This window comes from Muntiacus reevesi, chromosome 2, assembly GCF_963930625.1.
Source record: "Muntiacus reevesi chromosome 2, mMunRee1.1, whole genome shotgun sequence".
NCBI classification, from domain to species: domain Eukaryota; kingdom Metazoa; phylum Chordata; class Mammalia; order Artiodactyla; family Cervidae; genus Muntiacus; species Muntiacus reevesi.
Genome location: NC_089250.1, coordinates 247,759,823 through 247,778,396, shown reverse-complemented (window position 1 = coordinate 247,778,396; position 18,574 = coordinate 247,759,823). Strand labels below are relative to the sequence as shown.

At 51.3% G+C, this 18,574-nt stretch overlaps 2 protein-coding genes across 3 annotated transcripts; one reads left to right on the top strand and one right to left on the bottom strand.

Moving 5' to 3' along the window:
• The first annotated feature begins 852 nt into the window (after window positions 1-852).
• Window positions 853-7,280, top strand: CENPT (centromere protein T). Of its 2 annotated transcripts, none has more exons than XM_065920537.1 (13): window positions 853-1,095; window positions 2,541-2,631; window positions 2,768-2,855; window positions 3,250-3,346; window positions 3,472-3,605; window positions 3,711-3,747; window positions 3,965-4,113; window positions 4,827-5,027; window positions 5,336-5,656; window positions 5,921-6,011; window positions 6,610-6,786; window positions 6,866-6,970; window positions 7,049-7,280. In XM_065920537.1, the coding sequence occupies exons 2-13, from the start codon at window positions 2,599-2,601 to the stop codon at window positions 7,170-7,172; spliced, it is 1,557 nt and encodes a 518-aa protein (XP_065776609.1). In that variant the 5' UTR covers window positions 853-1,095; window positions 2,541-2,598; the 3' UTR covers window positions 7,173-7,280. The 2 variants fall into 2 exon arrangements, with proteins under 2 accessions (XP_065776609.1, XP_065776607.1); XM_065920535.1 differs by lacking the exon at window positions 853-1,095 and adding an exon at window positions 1,247-1,421.
• Window positions 7,281-7,402: 122 nt separating this feature from the next.
• On the bottom strand, window positions 7,403-10,873 carry TSNAXIP1 (translin associated factor X interacting protein 1). Its single transcript, XM_065920538.1, has 11 exons — window positions 10,794-10,873; window positions 10,248-10,383; window positions 9,650-9,819; window positions 9,419-9,578; window positions 9,211-9,341; window positions 8,945-9,070; window positions 8,642-8,794; window positions 8,431-8,540; window positions 8,096-8,222; window positions 7,894-8,000; window positions 7,403-7,684 (listed from the first exon to the last, which is right to left on the bottom strand). Exons 1-11 carry the CDS (start codon window positions 10,869-10,871, stop codon window positions 7,444-7,446), a joined length of 1,539 nt encoding a protein of 512 aa, XP_065776610.1. The 5' UTR covers window positions 10,872-10,873; the 3' UTR covers window positions 7,403-7,443.
• Between the last annotated feature and the right edge of the window lie 7,701 nt (window positions 10,874-18,574).

Here is an 18,574-nt window from a genome sequence, read left to right as displayed (position 1 = left end):
TATGATTAGTTAGCTTTCCACAACTGGCGTAAGGAATTTCTGAGACCGGCCAGAGACTGGGATCAGCTGGGAGCTGAACGTAATCAATCTTAATGCTCATTTCCTTTCTTCAGGGGAGAAAGTTCTTTATTCTGTATAGAATGGTGTGGAGGACCTCGAGGGGAGTTTTAACTCCAGGCTATTTTGAGCAGCGTAGATTTTCCTCCGCAGTTCTCTTATTTTGAGACGCAAAAATCCTATATTTTCTTTAATCTATATTTAAACACAAACACAAATGTGCCCATGCCTGTTTCCAGTATCTGATACTTCACACTCAATTTAGGATCATGAAGGAAAACTCCACAGGAAATGCATAACTCAAGTTCTACTTCAGTTCCCACTAAAACTTAAGAAAGGTGAGCAATGGGGCTATCAATTGGTGAAAATATGGTAACAGAGTATCCAATATTAACAGAACTTTTGAGAGCCGGAATTCATCTCAAAATTGCTTGTGTTTGGAAATTTTAACATCTCTGCTGGATCACAAACAGTTCACTAGCCTCCTAGCCTGAAAACTGATCTATTGTGATAGATACAGACACATGGGTTGGCAAATGCAAATTTGACTAGGTCACATATAGAATACAGTAATTTTTTAGAGGCCCAAATGTGTCTCTCCTCATCTTCGGAGAGGGAGAAGAGAATGAGAGACATTCTAACAACAGTAGCTGCTATTTTTTTGGTGGCCTGGCTTATTATATGTCACATCCTGAGTTAAACATTATCTCTTTGAGTCATTACATACACACCCTTATTAGGTGGGTATCACCCTAAGGAAACCGAGGGTTCAAATGGTGCCCATATTTGCTCAGGCTTAAGGATGGGGCTTCCCCAGTAGCATAGTGGGAAGGAATCTGCCTACAATGCAGGAGATACAGGAGACTCACGAGACGCATGTTCCATCCCTGGGTTGGGAAGATCCCCTTTAGGAGGAAATTGCAATTCACTCAAGTATTTTTGCCAGGAAAATTCTACGGACAGAGGAGTCTGGCGGCCTACAGTCCACAGGGTCGCTAAGAGTTGGACACGACTGAGCAATTGAACACAACACACAAGGTAAGGATGCCTGCAAAATCAGTTTGCAACCCCCACTGTACACACCGAGAGAAGGCCGCTGCAGGACTAGAACTGCAATCCCCATGGGGCTGTGCGGCTGCCTCACGAGAGTTGACCTAATTTTGAAGCATCGCGAGAGTTGGCTTAAATGTGGCGGCGGGAAGGCGACGGCTGTGGATACCCAAGCCGTTGGAAAAGTGGGCAACTGAGGCGATGGCCGACAACTTCAGCCCTGACAGCGAGCCTACGACACGCACACTGCTACGGCGGGTGCTGGATACAGCGGACCCGCGTACACCGCGGCGAGCCCGGAGTACTCGGTCTGGGTATGTGAGGGCGCTGCCCCAGCACAAGAGCAACCCAGAGGCCCTGGGAGATGGGGTCCCGCGCTGACTCAGTTGGGAGAGGGAAACTGAGTTCCGGAGAAGAGCAGAGCCCAGGACTCAGACCAGGCTCCTTTCTCGCCGCTGGGCTCGGTTTCGTCTGTTTGTGCCCCGACCCGTGAGCCTCCAGGCCGCTCAGGACCTCGGAACTTAATTATGCAGGAGTCATTGTGGGGGTCGGGGGGTGCGCTTTTGAACGCGGAGGATATTTGCTCAGAATCTGGACTTCTGCTCTGTTCTCTAGGCCAGTTTTCCAGAGTTGTCCAGGCATCTGCCCTGAACTGCCTCCCAGGCGGTTCGTTCCCAGCTGAAAGATGGGAAAGGAACTGGAGAGAACAGTCTGGGTAGCAGTCGGGAGGCAGAAACTGGAACGATGCTTTGCTAGGGAGCTGGGAATTTGGCTGGATGTGGTGGGAGTGTCAGTGGGTGAGGGCGGTGGTGAGCTCATGGTGTAGAGGGTGTGGAAGATGGCGTCTGCTGACATTCTAGGGCGCTGCAGTTCCTTTATTGACAATGAGAAACCATTCACTATAGGTTTTACACCTGAGTGACGAGGTGGGAGTTGTGCCATAGGAATATTTATGTAGTTCTGGAATCTGAGAGGGGATTAGAGTGCAAAAGCTAGAGTGACCCATGTTGCTCTCCGACCCTGAAGCAACGGAGGTTGCTCTCCGACCCTGAAGAGTACTTAAGAGGTTAAAAATTTTTTTAAATATCCTTGGTTTGTTTTAATGTCTAGAATGGATACTCTTCAAGTTGTTCTGCTTATCAGTGTGGTTAACCCCTGATTTTGCCAAAGTCACCTCTGTGAAGTTCTCCTCAGCCCTTCCCTCTGGCTGGGTCGTCATATTTCCTTTCTCTTCCCATTCTTCTCCAGCTCCCTTTCATACACAACCCTGTTGACACAGGACTGGGAACACAGCTATGGGAGGGGCAAGTGGTTTCTGGGTCCCTGTCCCTGAGGGTAGAAGACTTCAGCCAAGATCCCAGATGAAGATACCTCTCTAATTCCCCTTGTTCCCCTTTCCTACACGGTTCTCACCGTTGCTGGTCTTTACACAGTGCCCAGAGAGACCTGCTTGAAACACCTTCCTCTAGGAGGCTGAGGAGTCAAACAAAGATGACTGCCAGGCGTCGTTCTCATACAGCCAGGGTAAGTGCCCTACCCACTGACCACTACAGGGCTCTGGTTGCCTTCAGGGGGCCCTTGAGTTCTAGCTCTGCTCTGGAGCCCACCTGGAGGGACTCTCAAGGCAAAAGAACAGAGTGATTGGTGCTTTCCCCCAAAGTCTGTTGACAGTTTGGCCCGTGTTCAAGCCAGTGGACACCTGGAGGAACAGACACCCCGGACTCTGTTGAAGAACATCATACTAACTGGTGAGCAAGCACTGGCCTGCAGTGAGAATCAGGCTCCAGCCCCATGGTATCCCTCATTTAGGGTAGCCTGCCCTGCCAGCTTCATGCTCTCTTTGCTATCTCTTTATTTTTGGTTGCAATGAGTCTTCATTGCTGTGTGTGGGCTTTCTCTAGTCGCAGCAAGTGCAGGCTACTCTTTATTGCAGTGCGTGGGTTTCTCATTGCAGTGGTTTCTCTTACTGCAGAGCACAGGCTCTAGGGTGCATGGGCTTCAGTAGTTGTGCCAGTCAGGGTTAGTTGCTGCACAGCATGTGGAATTTTCCCGACCAGAGATCGAACCTGTGTCCCCTGCATTGGCAGGCAGATTCTTACCAACTGCACCACCTGGGAAGTCCTCTCCTTGCTATTTCTACAGCTCCAGAATCTTCCATTGTGATGCCAGAGGCAGTGGTGAAGCTGGTGCCATCACCACAGGTTGTCCAGCCTTCCAGACGGGAAAGCAGTCGGGGCAGGTACAGTCAATTCTCCCCTTGGACTGGGCTGTTGGGGGCATTATTGGTCAGGGAGTCTCTTGGGGGGCCCCCGAGAGCCAGAATTGGGTGTCCTAGTCTGTCTGAGATAAGCTCCATCCTTGTAGCCTGGAGCTGCAACTTCCTGAACTTGAGCCCCCCACAACCCTGGCTCCAGGTCTGCTGGCTCCTGGCAGAAGGAAGCAGAGGCTGAGGTTGTCAGAGTTTCAACAAGGAATGGACTGGGGGCATCTTTCCCAAGGTGAGGTCCAGGACAACACCTGTGGCCACCCTCTCTGTCCTCTGGAGAGACTGAGGAGGCCTGAGAGGCCTGGTAACTTATGGTTTCTTTTTACATCTTCTGTAGAGCCTCGTGAGAATGCTGATGCCTCTTCCCTCACCAGGTGCTGTTGCCTATTTATTCTGGGAATTGCTGGGAGAGAGGTTTGGGAAAGGAGGTGCTGACTAGGAGGGAATTTGACCATATTCCTCCATGCCCCAGCATGGTGGCTGTTCTAAGAGAAGAGAGCACCAAGGGAGTTGGGGGGAATTTCTGGAGCGGGGGAAGGGGGTTAGGCCTCAGGTACCTGACTTTCCTTTGTGCCTTATCCCTCCCGTCAGCTCTCTCAACTTGACCTTTGCCGTGCCTGTCCAGCCACAATCAGTGAAGAGGCCTGGTTTAGCTCGCAGACCTCCTACTCGCCGAGTGGTAGATGTGGATACATTTTTGCAGGATCTGCGAGATACTTCCTTTCCTGTGGCTCCTCCAGGTAAGGTTGAGATTTTCCTCTTCTAGTTGATGGGGAAATCTTCCACCCCATGATTGATGGGAGGTGCTGTTGAGTCCAGGGTTGCTTCTCTCTCCTTTGTGTCAGGAATGGTGAGCAGTCCTGGCCAGTAGATCTAGGAGGACTTCCTGGTTTCTTTCCACAAGTTGCCACTTATCTTATGGGTCCAATCTTAGTCCCTCTTAGTCCAGTCCCTCTTAGTCCCTCTTAGTCCCTCCTTAGTCCAGTCTTCCAGAACCCTGTATCCTTGAAGAAGCTATAGGACTGAGGGTAGGAAAGGGGTGTGATATGGTGGCTGGAGCTTATTGGAAGATTGAAAAGGGCTAAGTTTCAGGATCAGCTGGTCAGCCAGAGCTGACCTGGGAGCCTGATTCCAGAAAACAAATGAAGTTCATCATGGCAAGAGAAGGGTTTCTGGCAGAGGGATCTGACTGAGAAGTGGAGAATAGAGGCATGGGTGAGCAGTTTGAGTGGGGCAAACTCACTTTTTTGAGCTCTGGAGCCTGGGAATGCCAGGCTGAGGAGCAGGGAGGTAAGCAAGGAGAGCTATGGAAGGAAGATTAAGCTGAATGCTAAGTAGTCTTCTCTTTCTGAGGGCCACTTGGGCAGACTCATAGACCTACTACTTAGGCCCTGGTGACTGGGTAGCGGCAGGTGGGCAAAATTCTGAGTGCCACCTGGCCTTTGATTTCCAGGTGAGAGCCACAGAACTCCTGTTGCTACTGTGCCAACGGACATAGTGTTGGAGGACACCCAGCCCTTCTCCCAGCCCTTGGCTGACCATTCCCCCAGTGTACACCACTCCCTGCCTTGTCCCTCTCACTCTGGGACAAAAGAAGTGGAGGGGGCTGCCAGTCGCAGGACACGGAGCAGTGGGCCTGGACTTCAAAACAACCGTGAGTATGTGGGGCATGCGCCCTGGAGTCAAGCCTAGCTTGAGCAAGAATTGGCATTGGTGGTTTTCCCTCCTCAGGCCCATAGGTATGCCCTCCCCCTCCCGCAAGTCCCTTTGGAGGGCTCTTGATCCATTCATTCAATAGCAAAGTCAGTGTCAGGCCAGGATACTCCAAACCAGTGCCCTGGTTCTGCCTCTGGCCTTCTTCCCTCCTTGATGGGCTAGGCTGGGTTTTACTACTCCATCTTTACCCTTCGCAGAGCTACAGCCCCAGCCTACTGCTTCGCTAGTGTGTATTCTGTTCCCTAGATTCAGGTCCTGGGAAACCAGCCCAGCTTCTGGCAAGAAAGGTGGAGGAGGTTGATGCCCTTGCTATGGGCTTTCCAAACACCAGCAGTATCTCTGGAGAAGATGGCGTAGAGCCCTTACAGAATGGAGTAGGTGAGGAAGCAGAGGAAAGTATGGAAGAAAGCATGAGTGTGAGGGAAGTGGAGAAGGCAGCAGAAGAACAAGACTCTGCCAGGGCAGAAGAGCCTGAAGGACACACAGAGGTGACAGAAGCAGTGGGATCCTTGGGGGCTATTGAGGCCAAGGAGCCAGAAGGATCTTCAGAGGATGAAGACACCTCTGGTAGGTCAGGTAAGGGGCCCAGTGGAGGGATCAGGGAGTGGGTGGGTAAGTGACAGCTGTGTTCCTGGCCTGGGAGGAGGGACTTAACCTGGCTTGTGTTTCTGGGCTCAGGTAGTCTGGGGCCAGGGAAACTCTGTGAAGGGCACCTTGCTTGGCCGGAGCTAGATGGAACCATCAAAGAACAGGATAAGGGAGCTGCAGGCCTTCAGGGTTGGGTGAGATGGTCAGGCCTGAGCCTCCTATAACCCTGCGCTTCCTCTGCAGCAAGTCCACAATTGGCACCCAGCACTCCAGAGTTGCTTCAGGCCAGGCGACTTCAGTTTCCTGAGCCAGCTCCACCACCAAGCACTGCAGTGTAAGATCCCATGACCCTGTTCCACACGGGCCTCTTAGAAGGGGGTAGGCACTGAAGTTGGCATTGGGCACCATAGGGTTATTACTCTTCCTGTACATATGCAGAGGTTACCCAGTAGAGCACCCTGAGGTGGGCTGGGCAGGGTCACTGAGAGCACATCTGTCATCCCGTGCTGCTTGCAGGGGCTTAGAAGAGCCTGGCCAGGGGGAAGTACCTGGGCTAATAAGTAGTCAGAGAAGGCTTCCTGGAGGAGGATTAGCAGAATGGGACAGGTAGCAATGGGCTGGTGGTGGGGCAGGGGAGGAGGGGTGTCTGTGCCATAGCCAGAGGATCATGGGCCTGAGCGAGTAGTGGTTTGTATGATGAGGTGAGACGGGACATTGTGTCCAGTTTGTGGAGCATCAGGTCCCCAGGGAAAGACCAGGCTTCTACATAGCCCTGCATCTCCATTGCCCCCCAGAATTGGTTGGAACTGTAGGCCCAGGCTGGCCAAGGAGCACAAGGACCCCAATCTTGGCAGGAGCCAGCAAGACTTATCTTTGATTAGGGGCCTCTTAAGGGAGCATTTAGCTTAACTCTGTTCACTTCTTGTCTCCAGCTTACCTTCAGAACTCCCAAAGCGTCTGTCGGCCAGGATTCCTCCCAGGCCCCGAATCCCTGGCTCCAGACCCCGTCAAGATCCCTACAAAGCTGGACTGAACCACTATGCAAAACTCTTTAGCTTCTATGCTAAGATGCCCATGGAGAAGAAGGCTGTGGAGATGGTGGAAAAGTGGTGAGTCCTTGACATTTAGGTTGAGGAGAGGAGTCCCTCAGATCATGAACAGTCTGTCCTACCCCAACCTTCCTGGCAGCCTGGACAAGTACTTCGAGCATCTTTGTGAAGACTTGGAGGTATTTGCTGCTCATGCTGGGCGCAAGACTGTGAGGCCAGAGGACCTGGAGCTGCTGTTGCGAAGGTAAGCGGATGGAAGCAGGGAGGTGCTGGGTGTGGGAATGCTGGTGCTGATTCTCTCATTCTTTGTCCTCTGCTGCAGGCAGGGCCTGGTCACTGACCGAGTCTCCCTGCATGTGCTCGTGGAGCGGCACCTGCCCCTGGAGTACCGGCAGCTGCTCATCCCTTGTGCCTTTAGTGGCAACTCTGTCTTCCCTACCCAGTAGGGACCAGGACCCATACCTGCTCTGTCCCTACCTGGGGTTGCTTGGCCCCACATACACTTCTAGGCTTCCTCCCCACCCCTCAGCATCAATAAAGTGTCACAAACAGAATATGTTGTGTTTTGATGCATGTCGTGGGACAGCCAGGCAGGGACCAAGCCCCTCCCCTTGACTCCCCAGCATAACCTAGAGAATAGCATGGGTTCAGACAAAGAATTTTATAACAACAATCAGAGGTTAGCAGGATGGGAGCACTTAGGCTGCTCCGGTGGCCTTAGCTTGCAGGTTCCTGCTCCCGAGGCCCCATACGCCTAATGTCACTCATCTGAAGCTGTTCTAGTGCAGTCTGGAGCTGTGTCACAATGCCCTCTTCCCTTTCCTCGCCCTCCTCTGGCATTTCTGTCATGGGGAGCTGGAAGGCCTGCCTCAGATAGTGGTTCAGGGTCTGCTTGTCCAGGCTGGGGTCAATGTTCATCAGGGCCTCACGTACCTTGGGTAGGGTCACCTCCTCTTTGCTGTCCCACAAAGAAAGAGAGAGACAGACCTTGACCCTCTGCTCTCTACCCAGACCCCAGGATGTCCTCTCCTAGGCTTGAGTGGTATGTAAGGCCCAGCAGCAAGCTTGGTGCTTAGGGAGACCCAGGGGCTGGAGGTGCTACTTTGTGGCCCAGCCTGCAGGACTTGCCTATGACTGGATGAGCCTGTGGGCCCCAGGATTACTCACAGTTCCAGGCCCAGCTCCTGCTTTAACTCATTTAAGTATTCATCCTTTTCCACCGTGTACTGTTCCCACAGCTTTTGCACAAAGGGCACGCTCTGGCCCTCCTCATCCTGGGAAGGGGCCACAAGGCAGGGTGAAGATACACGGGCTAGAGTCTAGGCAGAGGCTAGGTCGGGGCTGGGCAAGTTCCTGGGCCCCGACCCACCTCCATAAACAACATGCGGTAGTCGAGCAAGTCTGCATTGCTGATGCTGGGATGCCAGCCCGCTGTCTCCATTAACTCCTGAATTCTCTCATCCTTCTTAAAGGGGAAGGCGCTCCTGAGGACAGTACTGTAGGGAGACATGAGGGCTGATGGGCCTGGCAGAGGCCTGCTTACCCATCTTCCTGCACCCCTCTGCCAGTCCTACTAGTGCTCAGAAGGGCAGCATGCCTTGAGGTTCTGGCCTTTTCCCACCAGGCTCCCCTTCCCCCTGCACTGGGAACCAGGCCAGACGGCATGTTGGGCTGGAGTTTGGGGTGACCCAACTGGTCTCTCACCTTAACTGCTCCACGGTTAGTAGCCCCTCATTCTGGCTGTCAATGTTTGTCATCTCCTTCAGCAGCTGTGCTATGGTCTCCATCTGCTTGATGTACACACTCTCTTTCCTCTATGGGAGGAAGCATTGACTATCTTGCTGTTTCCTAGAGGAATAGGGACAGAGCTGGCCTATGCTGGGGACAAAGGGTAGAGAGCCAGGCCCAAGCTTACCTTTCCCATCAAGACTGCATAGAACTGACTCATGACTTCATTGGTATGGAAGAGCTTGATATATTCAAAGATGGTGTAAGCCCAGGCCATGGCATCACCAGGCCCAAAGTGGCGCTCCAGGAAACTGAAGAAGAAATCTGGGAACTTCTCTTTCTGCAGGGTGGGGGGAAGACTGCTTGGTTGGCCTTCCTCCCAGTTCCCTAGTGCTTCGAGGGAACACCCCCCGCCCCTGTCTGCATCCACCCTCCACCGCCGGAGGACTCAGGCGGCCATGCCGGGCTAAAACAGTTGGAGAGATCTGACCTGCTCCTCAGTGATACGTTCCTTCCAGGCATTCTTGAGGAGTTTTACCACTTCCTTCTTGGTTGGCTTCTTGTTCTCCACCATGCCATCAAACCGAAGGAAAGGGGGAATGGATTCCCCATAGCCCTGAAAGGAACCATGTCAGCTCATCTCTGGGCCCAGCTGTAGCCCCACCAAGCAGGGCAGAGCCCCACATCTTTCCCCCAGAACCTCAATTTTCTCAGCAGTGAGGCCTGGCTATTCCCCGAGCCCAGGGACTCCCCTACCAGACCAGTGAAGAAGTCTTTCTCCCGGAGCAGCCCCTCTCCAATCTCCTCCAGGAGCACGTCTACCAGCTGGTCGCTGTTCTTGCCCTCGGCCAGCATGTGCCAGCGATCTCGTCCTCCAGCCACCACATCTGCAGGGGTTGGGGAGGGAGCTGGAGTCCAGACCACACACTTGTGCAGTCCCTAGGGCCCCAAGGGCCAGCGTTACCTTCACACTTGGACCAGTCTGGTCGTGGTGTGGAGGTGCGCTGGATCTCCTGCAGCTCGGAGTAGAACTGGTCCCGCTCCTTCAGTGTACTCATGTGCAACTGCAGCAGCATCTCATGCTCCTTGCGGACCTCTTCGTAGTCGTCTCTCAGGCTCTCCAGCTGTGGGCAGGGTGATTGGTCCTTGCTACCCACCTGTGTGGCCCTACCCTGCCCTGCCTGCCCACCAGCACCTGCTCCTGCAGTTCCTTGAGGGTCTTCTCCTGCATTTCAAAGTCCCTCCTGGGCACCACATCTCCAAAGTTGGCCTTCATGGTATTGAGTTCCATCTGTGTGCGGGTCAGGTCTTGCCGGGCCATCTTCAGAGCCACTGTTAGCTTCACGGGGTCCTCCCCCCAGACACCTGCCAGGAGGCCCACCAGCTCGCATCACCCTGGCTCTGGGGCCTGTAGCCCAGGACAGGGTTGAGTGTCCCTCAGGGCATGTCCCAGGTCTTCCGGCTCTCCCAGCATGGGAACCACTGGGTCTTTCCATCATGCTACCACTGTAGAATTTTGAGCTTAAATAGAGAAGCCCGGGACATGGAGTCCCAGGCCTGTGCAGCCCTTGGGTAGTCTAGGTTGCCTCAACTGCCAGCGATTGTTTCCTACATAAACAAGAAGTCTGTGATTCTCAGGCCAGCTCAGAAGATCCACAGACCCTGGTGGCAGCAGGAACATCTCTCACTGGGAGTGAGCATGGAACGAGCAGATATCAGGAGCAATGAATACATGGGAGTGAGTGGTGAGAATCAGACTCCTCCAGCAGGGCAGAAACCCACATCAGGCTTACCTGGGGACTGGGCTAGTGACATGTCTTCCCGCTGGTAGCGTAGCTCATTCAGGTCTGCGATGAGGATCTTGCGGGCATCTCTCTCGCTGAGGTAGTGCAGATACTCCTCAGCCAGGTTCTTCCTCAGTTTGGTCACCTGTTGGGGAGATGGCTTTGTGGTCAGGGGCCGTCTCTGGACAGCTCGTCACCACAGCGGATGGGTGGGTGCTGGGCGGCCCTACCAGGGCCTGGGAACAAGAAAGGGAGGAAGGGGAGGAGACTGGTTGTTCCTGTCAAAGTGCCGAAGCTTCCTCCTGTGGAGAAAGTCTGGCAGCCAAGGAGTAGGACTCTGCTAGCACTGAGGGCCACACTGAGGCAGTCCTGGGCCAAGGAGGAGGACAACATGTGGAAGCGGGGTTTGGGAGCAGGTGGTGGCTCTGTATGTCATTCCAGGTAGAAGGGTGGAGAGAGCCAGGGGGTCACGCCAGTGCCAAAGGCCTCAAGGTCACCCCTAGGGTGGGGTGGCAGGAATTCAGTGAGTTGGGCACCACATTACTCCCTTTTCACCTCAGTCTGCAATGAGATCTTCTCCTCATTCTTCTTGTCAATGAGTTTTAGCAAATTCATCTTCTCTTTCTTCAGCATGGAGACTTCATCTCTCTCCTCAGCCCTCATGGCCAGGATCCTCTCATTGCAATCCTCATTCACAGTGACCAGCTTGGCCTTCAGGGGCTCCAGAGCCCGAATTTTCTCCCTCTGGTGGGCTAAGCAGGGACAGGTAGGGGAGTCCCTTTGGGGCCATGGAGGACAAACAGCCAGCAGACACTGATTTGAGGTCACAGTGAGCAACTATGTCCCTTGCAAACTCGAGGTCTATACTCCCATTCAAAGAAGTCTATACTCCCTGCTTAAGAACTTCCTGCACTTGATTTGCAACCAGGGGCAGAGGCCAGATGAGGACCGGGGCCTCACTTGGGCACCTTCCCTGTACAATTTTAGTTCTGCAGCTGTGCCATGCCCAACATCTCCTGAGCCTGGGGAGGGAAGCGCCCTCACTTCCCTGAACTACACGCTCCCTTCTGGGCTTCAGTCTCAACAGGAAAGATGCGCTGTTTCCCATAGACACCGCCCCATCACGCTTCCAAGAATGGGCGGTAGTCAGTTGCCCTGGGGTGCCTTATCACAGAAGAGTGTAAGCAAGATGGCGTGGTGGCCTCAAAGCCCAGTTTGTAGGTACCCCAGGCCCCTGCAGAACCCAGAAAATCAAAATTGGATCTTCTGTGCCTCTTCCAGGCTCGGCCCAGGCAGAGAGGCTGCAGTCTTACCCAGCATCACCTCATAGGCATTCTTGATGGAGGACAGCAATGGCTTGTAAGTTTTGAAGTCCTCTATGAAGAATTCAAAGATCTCTCTGTAAGGCTGGCAAGAAAAGGGAAACTGTCATCTCCTGGCCTATAGCTGCCACCCTCAGTGGGACCTAAGTGTTTCTTTGCTCAACTTAGAAGGGTTCTAGTATGAAGCTGCCAGTAGATTCACATTGAAATAAATGCCACAGGCACCACTAGGGTCTCGCACAGTCTGAGAGCTGAGTCCATCCGTCTAAACTGCTCTCTGGAGACCTGGCAGGCAACCTGGGTCAGCATCTCCCCCTCTACCTGCACCCCCTCTCTGGCTCTCCAGACAGCCAACCTCCTCCATTCACTGTGCTTCAGCTTGGCCTCTCACCAACACCCCTCCCCATTTACAGCACTTTAGGCTCTAACCTTGCTTTCCAGCCTCCAATGAGACATGATTTCCTGTCCTACCTGGACACACAGGAAGCATTTGGAAGCAACATTGTGTACTGGAATGAGCACAGACTCCTGAACCCACCCTGAGTTTGAGTCCTAGTTCCACTGCTATGAAGCTGGATGCCCTTCTCTGCTTCTGCTTCCTTGTTGGCGAGGTTCCCTTTAGCTCATGAGGCCATATCTAGGCCCCATCCAGAGTTTGCACAGATGGTGCTCAGCAAATGCTTGTGGCAGTGAGTGACTAAGTCAGAATTGCGGTGTTCCTCATCATCATTTCCGTTTTAGCAGGAATTGGGTGATTACTTCCCTGATATGCATCAGAGTCTAGGTTACATCCAGATTTCTCTCTGCTTTGGCTAAGTTCCTCAAGCTTGGGGCTAGTGTGACTGGGCTCGTGGATATTTTATGACCCCTGCTTGCCCAACTGTCAAGATTCAGGCTCCATTCACTGATATTGAATGACCCAAGGTGGGTGCTGGGGATCACAGAAGGGACTGGAGACAGTATCCAGGCCACCTACTCAGGTCAAGAAGCCAAAGCCTCAGGAGAGTTTTGGTTCCACCTTGGCCACTTTGCTTGCTCACGCTTTGTCATAGAATCTATTTCTCTTACCAGGAATGGGGAACCCAAAAGAGCTGGGGAAGGCTGGTCTCTGCAGAAAATCTGAAGTGCCCAGTCCTGGTGAGTAAGGTTTCCCCACAGGGTTTCTGTGGTTCTGACCTGCAGCTTTAGTTCCTGGGCAGAATCCGTGCTTAGGTCCAGCAGGAGGAGTTCCTTGCGCAGGTAGTTCTCAAGCTGCTCCAGGTACCTCGGCTTGGTTATGCCCAGGGGCTGCTGCAAGCTACTGCAGGGGGTGGTGAGCTGAGTGCCATGGACACCCTGCCGGACCCTCATGCCCCACAGGACTGTGGCAGCACACATCCCTGTGCTGTTTCTGGGCCCAGTCTATCCACAATCAGGCTGACCCTAGCTTACCCTGCCCGCTTCCGGTAGTCATCTGAACAGGGCTTTCGATTATGCAGAATGGTCTGGTCACTGATGTATCTGGGCCATGGGGACAGGTGGCCACCAATGGAGAACGAACTGGACTGTGAGCAGGGACAGGCGGGTTACCATAACAACATTGCTCCCCTTCCTGATGTTCATTTCCAGGCTCCTCCTTCCACTCCTGGGTCTTTCCTCCCCAACAACATCTCTTAATATGGTTCACAATTAAGACTGTGGTCCTTATGGGAATTCCCTGGTGGTCCAGTGCTTAGGACTCCACACTTCCACTACCTGGGTAGCACCAATACCTCAGGGGAACAGCAACACTTTTGAAGAGCTATGAATGGGCCTATGCCCAAGGAGAGCAGGCCAGCTGAGGCTGAGGTCTGGGTTGGCCAGTACAGAGGGCATAGAGGTGAAGTGGCAGCTCTATCATAAGGTCCTCAAAGCCTTACTTATGACTATGAAAAAAATCAGAAAACTCTCTAAGTATCTAAAAGTAGAAGACTATTGTGCAGCCATGGAAATGTTTACAAAGAGGCTTAACATGGGTTATAGCAAGGTTAGTTAAGTAAAGCCTGAAATTAGGGAATAAGCACAACCAGGTAAGATAAAAAACCAGAAAAGAAGGAAGAAATAACCCAAAAGAATACCAGCAGTTATTCTGTAATGGTAGGCCCATGGGTGCTTTTGTATCTATAATTGTGTATTTTTCAAAATTTTCTACAATGCATAAATTACTTTGAAATTTAAAAAAAAACTGAATTATTGAATTCAATATTAAAGCCTGCTCTGTGGCCCTGAGCCCAGCTTCCAGGTTCTTCTGGGATGGAGGCCAGGCCTACCTCCCATATCCCACATATCCAGGTTCTAGGAGTCCTTCCAGACTATTGGTAGCTGGCTCCTGACCCTCTTAGGGTGGAAATTGCCCCTGTCTCCTTGGGCTCTTCTTTGCATTCTTAGTTCTACCTATTTTGTCTCAATCTTGCAATCATCCATCCTTTCCCTAAATATTTTGGAAAGTACATAGTAAGTCTTGTTGCTAGGTCTCAGGGAGGACTCCAGCCTCTGGGGGTTTGGGTTGACCTATCTCTGTACTTCCAGAATTGATGGCATCACACTTCATACTCTTCATAGTCTTTTTTTTTTTCTTAATTCCAGTATGGTTGATTTACAGTGTTGTGTTAACACTCTTCATAGTCTTAAGTAGCATTTAGCAAATATTGTGGAATAAATATTTAGGGAAGCATGATTTAGTTGAATGCATGATATAATAAAAACAGAAATGCTACTTATTGGGTGTATATGTTCACACATGCTTTGCCAGGGTCAAGAATGCTCCAGGCTGGCTATTCATATTTTGGCTATTCATATTTAGGATCTCAGGGGTTCTCCCTGATACTCTTTTCAATCCCAACACCCACTTATTCCCATCATCACACCCCCATCTTCTCTCAGAAACAGAGTAGATGTCTTGCTTACCACTGTATCACCAGTGCCTGACACACAGTGGAAATCAACAAGTATTTGTTGAATAAATAAAAACACAGCATGGGAGGGGGAAGAGATGAGAAACAGAATTGTGAAGAGTTTAAAGCTCAAAATAAAATGTGGTACATATATATATATAGAGGAATACTACCCAGCCATAAAAAAGAATGAAATAATGCCATTTGCAGCAATGTGGATGGACCTAGAGAGTATCATATTAATGAAGCAAGTCAGAGAAAGATAAATATAATATCAATTATATGTGGAATCTAAAATAATTATACAAGTTAACTTATTTACACAACAGACATAGGAAACAAACTTACAGTTACCAAAGGGGATAGCAGAGTGGGAGTGGGGGAGATAAATTAGGATCTGGGGATTAACACATACACACTACTATATATAAATTGGTAAACAACAGGACCTACTGTATAGCACAGGGAAATATACTCAATATCTTGTATTACCTATAATGTAATAATTACTATGTAATTGTAATAATAACCTATAAAGGAAAAGAACCTGAAAAAGAATATATATATAATGGAATCACTTTTCTGTATACTTGAAACTAACACATTGTAAAGTAACCATACTTCAAGAAAGACGAACAGAAAATATAAGAACAGTAACAAAGGGAGACCAGCCTTGAAAATTCCCTGAGAAGACAAAACCACTTTAGTCATAGAAATAAAGCTTAATTTAGCTTATTTTGGGAAACTTAAAAAATAAAAGAGGCCAGATCTCGCGTTCTGTCTGCCGTTTCTGTCAAGAGAAGACGGGGTTACCCTATTTTGGTTTCCCAGCATAGGCTGCTTTCTTGGTCTGGTTATCAAACAGCTGGTAAAGCCTCCGCAAGCGGGTGCTTGGAAGGCGGTGTTCCCGTGAGCTGTGCTGTCTGCTTCCCCCTGCAGGTGAAAACGGGAAGGGTGGCCCCGGGGGTCGGAGGGACTGCCGGAGGGTGCAATGCCCCCTGGTGGTTTAGTACGGTATCACTGCCGACGAGCAAAATAAAGGGAGTGAAAGCCTGGTCCCACTTCCACTGAGTAGATGGCTGCTGAAGGGGCAGGGAGCCCCAAGTAATCGGGATCATGCGGTACTGTGGCTGCGCTTGGTCTCCGCTTAGAGGCCACACTACCCCTTTCTCGCCCTGATATCAGGTTCTTGATGTTTGAAGTCCCCAGCCTCACAAAGGGTACAACTCATGTTCCCATCTTCTACATAAGACACACTCACCCAAGTGTGTGGTGGAAAACTACCACAGCCCACAATTCTCCACGGTGAGCTGGACTTAAAGTTTGCTCAAATGTGTTTTTTTTCACCTGTGATTTTTGGACAATGGCTGCTTGCTGATTAAATAGTAATGACAATCTTATGATCATATCAACAAAAACTCCTAAATCTTAATAACATACCATTTTTTAAAATTTGTGGGGAGAATTAGCGATGGCACTCATTCCCCACTGCAGTGAAAGTGTAGAGTCCTAACCACTGGACTGACAGGGAATTCCCCAGCATTCATTTTTATATAAAAACTTCAAAGAACAGGAATGGAGGAAGAGACTGTCCTGAGACTGACAGAGTCCCTACTTCCAGTGCAGAGCCAACAGCACAGTGGATGAACATCCTTTGCTACTGCCTTCACACACCTACTCACAGCAGTTATGGCACACATCATAGCAGCCACTCAAGTACCACACCAGGCACTAGGGGTGTAAAGACAAAAAGATACAGGGTCTTCTAAAAGACCCTGACAGATCTGGTGGGACCGTCCCAGCTCCAAGCACAACGCCTGGCACATTGTAGGCTGGATGAAGAAATGAGGTCCACTCCAGAATGCTGTGCTGCAAGAGAAGGTTATCTGTGGGCAGGGGCTGGTCTGGGAAGGATTTTCAGGTGAGATGTGGCAAGTGTGCATGCTCCCACCCCAGAGGCTGGTGGGCCTGGCCTCTGACCCACACACCCCTGACTGGGGATCCTAATTTGGAGATCCCACAGGAAATTGCCACCAACCAGCAGTGTCTTCCGTTTCTGAGAAAGCTTGCGTTTCTGGGTATTCTTGGTTTCTGTGATGAGGGAATCATCTATGGACACTCCTAAAGGCCGCAGTTGTGCTCTGCATAGAGAAGAAGGAAGTGGTGGGTGACAGAGCCTTGAATGGGGAGTGCACTTCCACCCTTCTCAGAACCACAAGACATGGCCTCCTCTCTCCTCCGAGCCAGGTTCTGGGTCTTCCCCGTGCTGCCTACAGATTCCCAGAGGTGCTGTCAACAAGCTCCCGATTCTGGGCTCACAATATTTTCCCACATTCCCAGAAACATTCTCCTCATCACTGGAATCTCATGTACTCCTGCAGTGGCATAACACCCCTTATCAGGAACCTATAAAACCACGTGGACCTACACTTCCTTCAGCGTTCGTCTGTGGCTCTAATGACCATTGTATGTACATTACCAGCACATTCTAGGGGTGTGATACCAAAGGCAGGTGCTATAGGACAAAAATACAGAGTCTGGAGTCAAAAGTCAGGGTGAGAGTCTTGAGCCTATACTTACTAAATGATAGAACCCAGAGGCTGATATCTATCTTCTAACAGTTTAAAAAATATTTATTTGGCTGTGGCTTTTCTGGCTATAGGAGCTTATTATCATATTTGCAGTGTCCAGATGCTGCACCTGTGAATACAGGCAGGAGCTACCTTGAGGCTATGAGATGTTCTTGGGCTGCCTAGCGATGCTTTTTTATCTTCAGCCAGTGGGTAAAGAGGCTGTTCATCCTGTGGCTAGGAGCTCAAATCTAGAGACTCACATGGCTGAGATCAAATACCAGCTCCATGACTTATAAACATGTGTAAAACACATGATCTCTTCAGACTTCTATTTCTATGTTTGTAAAATGGTGATATTACCACCTCATAGATTTGCTGTGAGGGTTAAATATGGTGTATGGAGCACTTGGCACTTAACGCACGGTCAACGCGAAAAAGCTGGCTGTGACTAATGATAAAGTGCGCCTCCCCTTTTACTGGGCTTCCCCTGCTCAGCTGGTAAAGAATCTGCCCGCAATGCGGGAGACCTGAGTTGGATCCCTGGGTTGGGAAGATCCCCTGGAGAAGGGAAAGGCTACCTACTCCAGTGTTCTGGTCTGGAGAATTCCATGGACGGTATAGTCCACGGGGTCGCAAAGAGTCGGACACGACTGAGTGACTTTCACTTTCCCCTTTTACTATAATGTAACCACCTTCCTAGGCTGACAAATCATCTGAGATTGTTTCTGTACCACTGTTCCTGTGGGGCTGGAGCCCCAGACCAGTAGACAGAGGCACGAGGTGCAGAGGTCTGAATCAGGTACCCTTTCTCTTTCTGGAAGTACTCAAGGCCTCCTCTCCGGCCTCAGACCGCCAAGCGCCTACCTCGACGTGGTGGGGAAGTTCAGGGATTTCGAGTTCGGGGAGTCCATGACCCTAGGGCAGCCGGGCAGCCCGGCAGCCCGCACCCGCGGCCTGGGAAGCTGTGGTAGTGTACAGTCCGTCACCATGGCGACCAGATCCCAGCAGCCCATCGGGGGGGCGGGATCAGGATTGTGTCACGCCCCCGAATCCGGCTCCCGCGCGCCGGGAGGAAAGTCAAGCAGCAAAGGTGTACTCGGACAGGGAATAGGGACTGAGGGTCCCCTCAGAGTCAGTCATTACAGCGGATATGACCCTAGCGACCAGAGCTGAGGCTGGGGGATAAACAGAGGCCACGGGGGAGGGAGGTGAACTGAGAGACCAGAGCTGCGTTGCCAGCGGGAACTGTAGTTTTCGGTGTCTCAATGTCTCAGCTGAGCAGGCTTATGGCCGAGCAGGTTTGTACTACATCTTCCAGAGATCCTCACCAGCCTGAGCTGGTCCGCCCCTGGAGAGCTCTGCATTATGGGGAGTGGAGTCCGAAATGTGGCGAGGCGTGGTGAGGTCCAAAGCGAGTTGCAGGACTGGGACTCGGTTTCCCTGCGGCCCGGGTTGGCTTGCTGGTCATTGGCTGAGCGGGGCGGATCTGGTCCTGCTCTTCCCCGCCCCCAGTGACACAATAGCAGCTC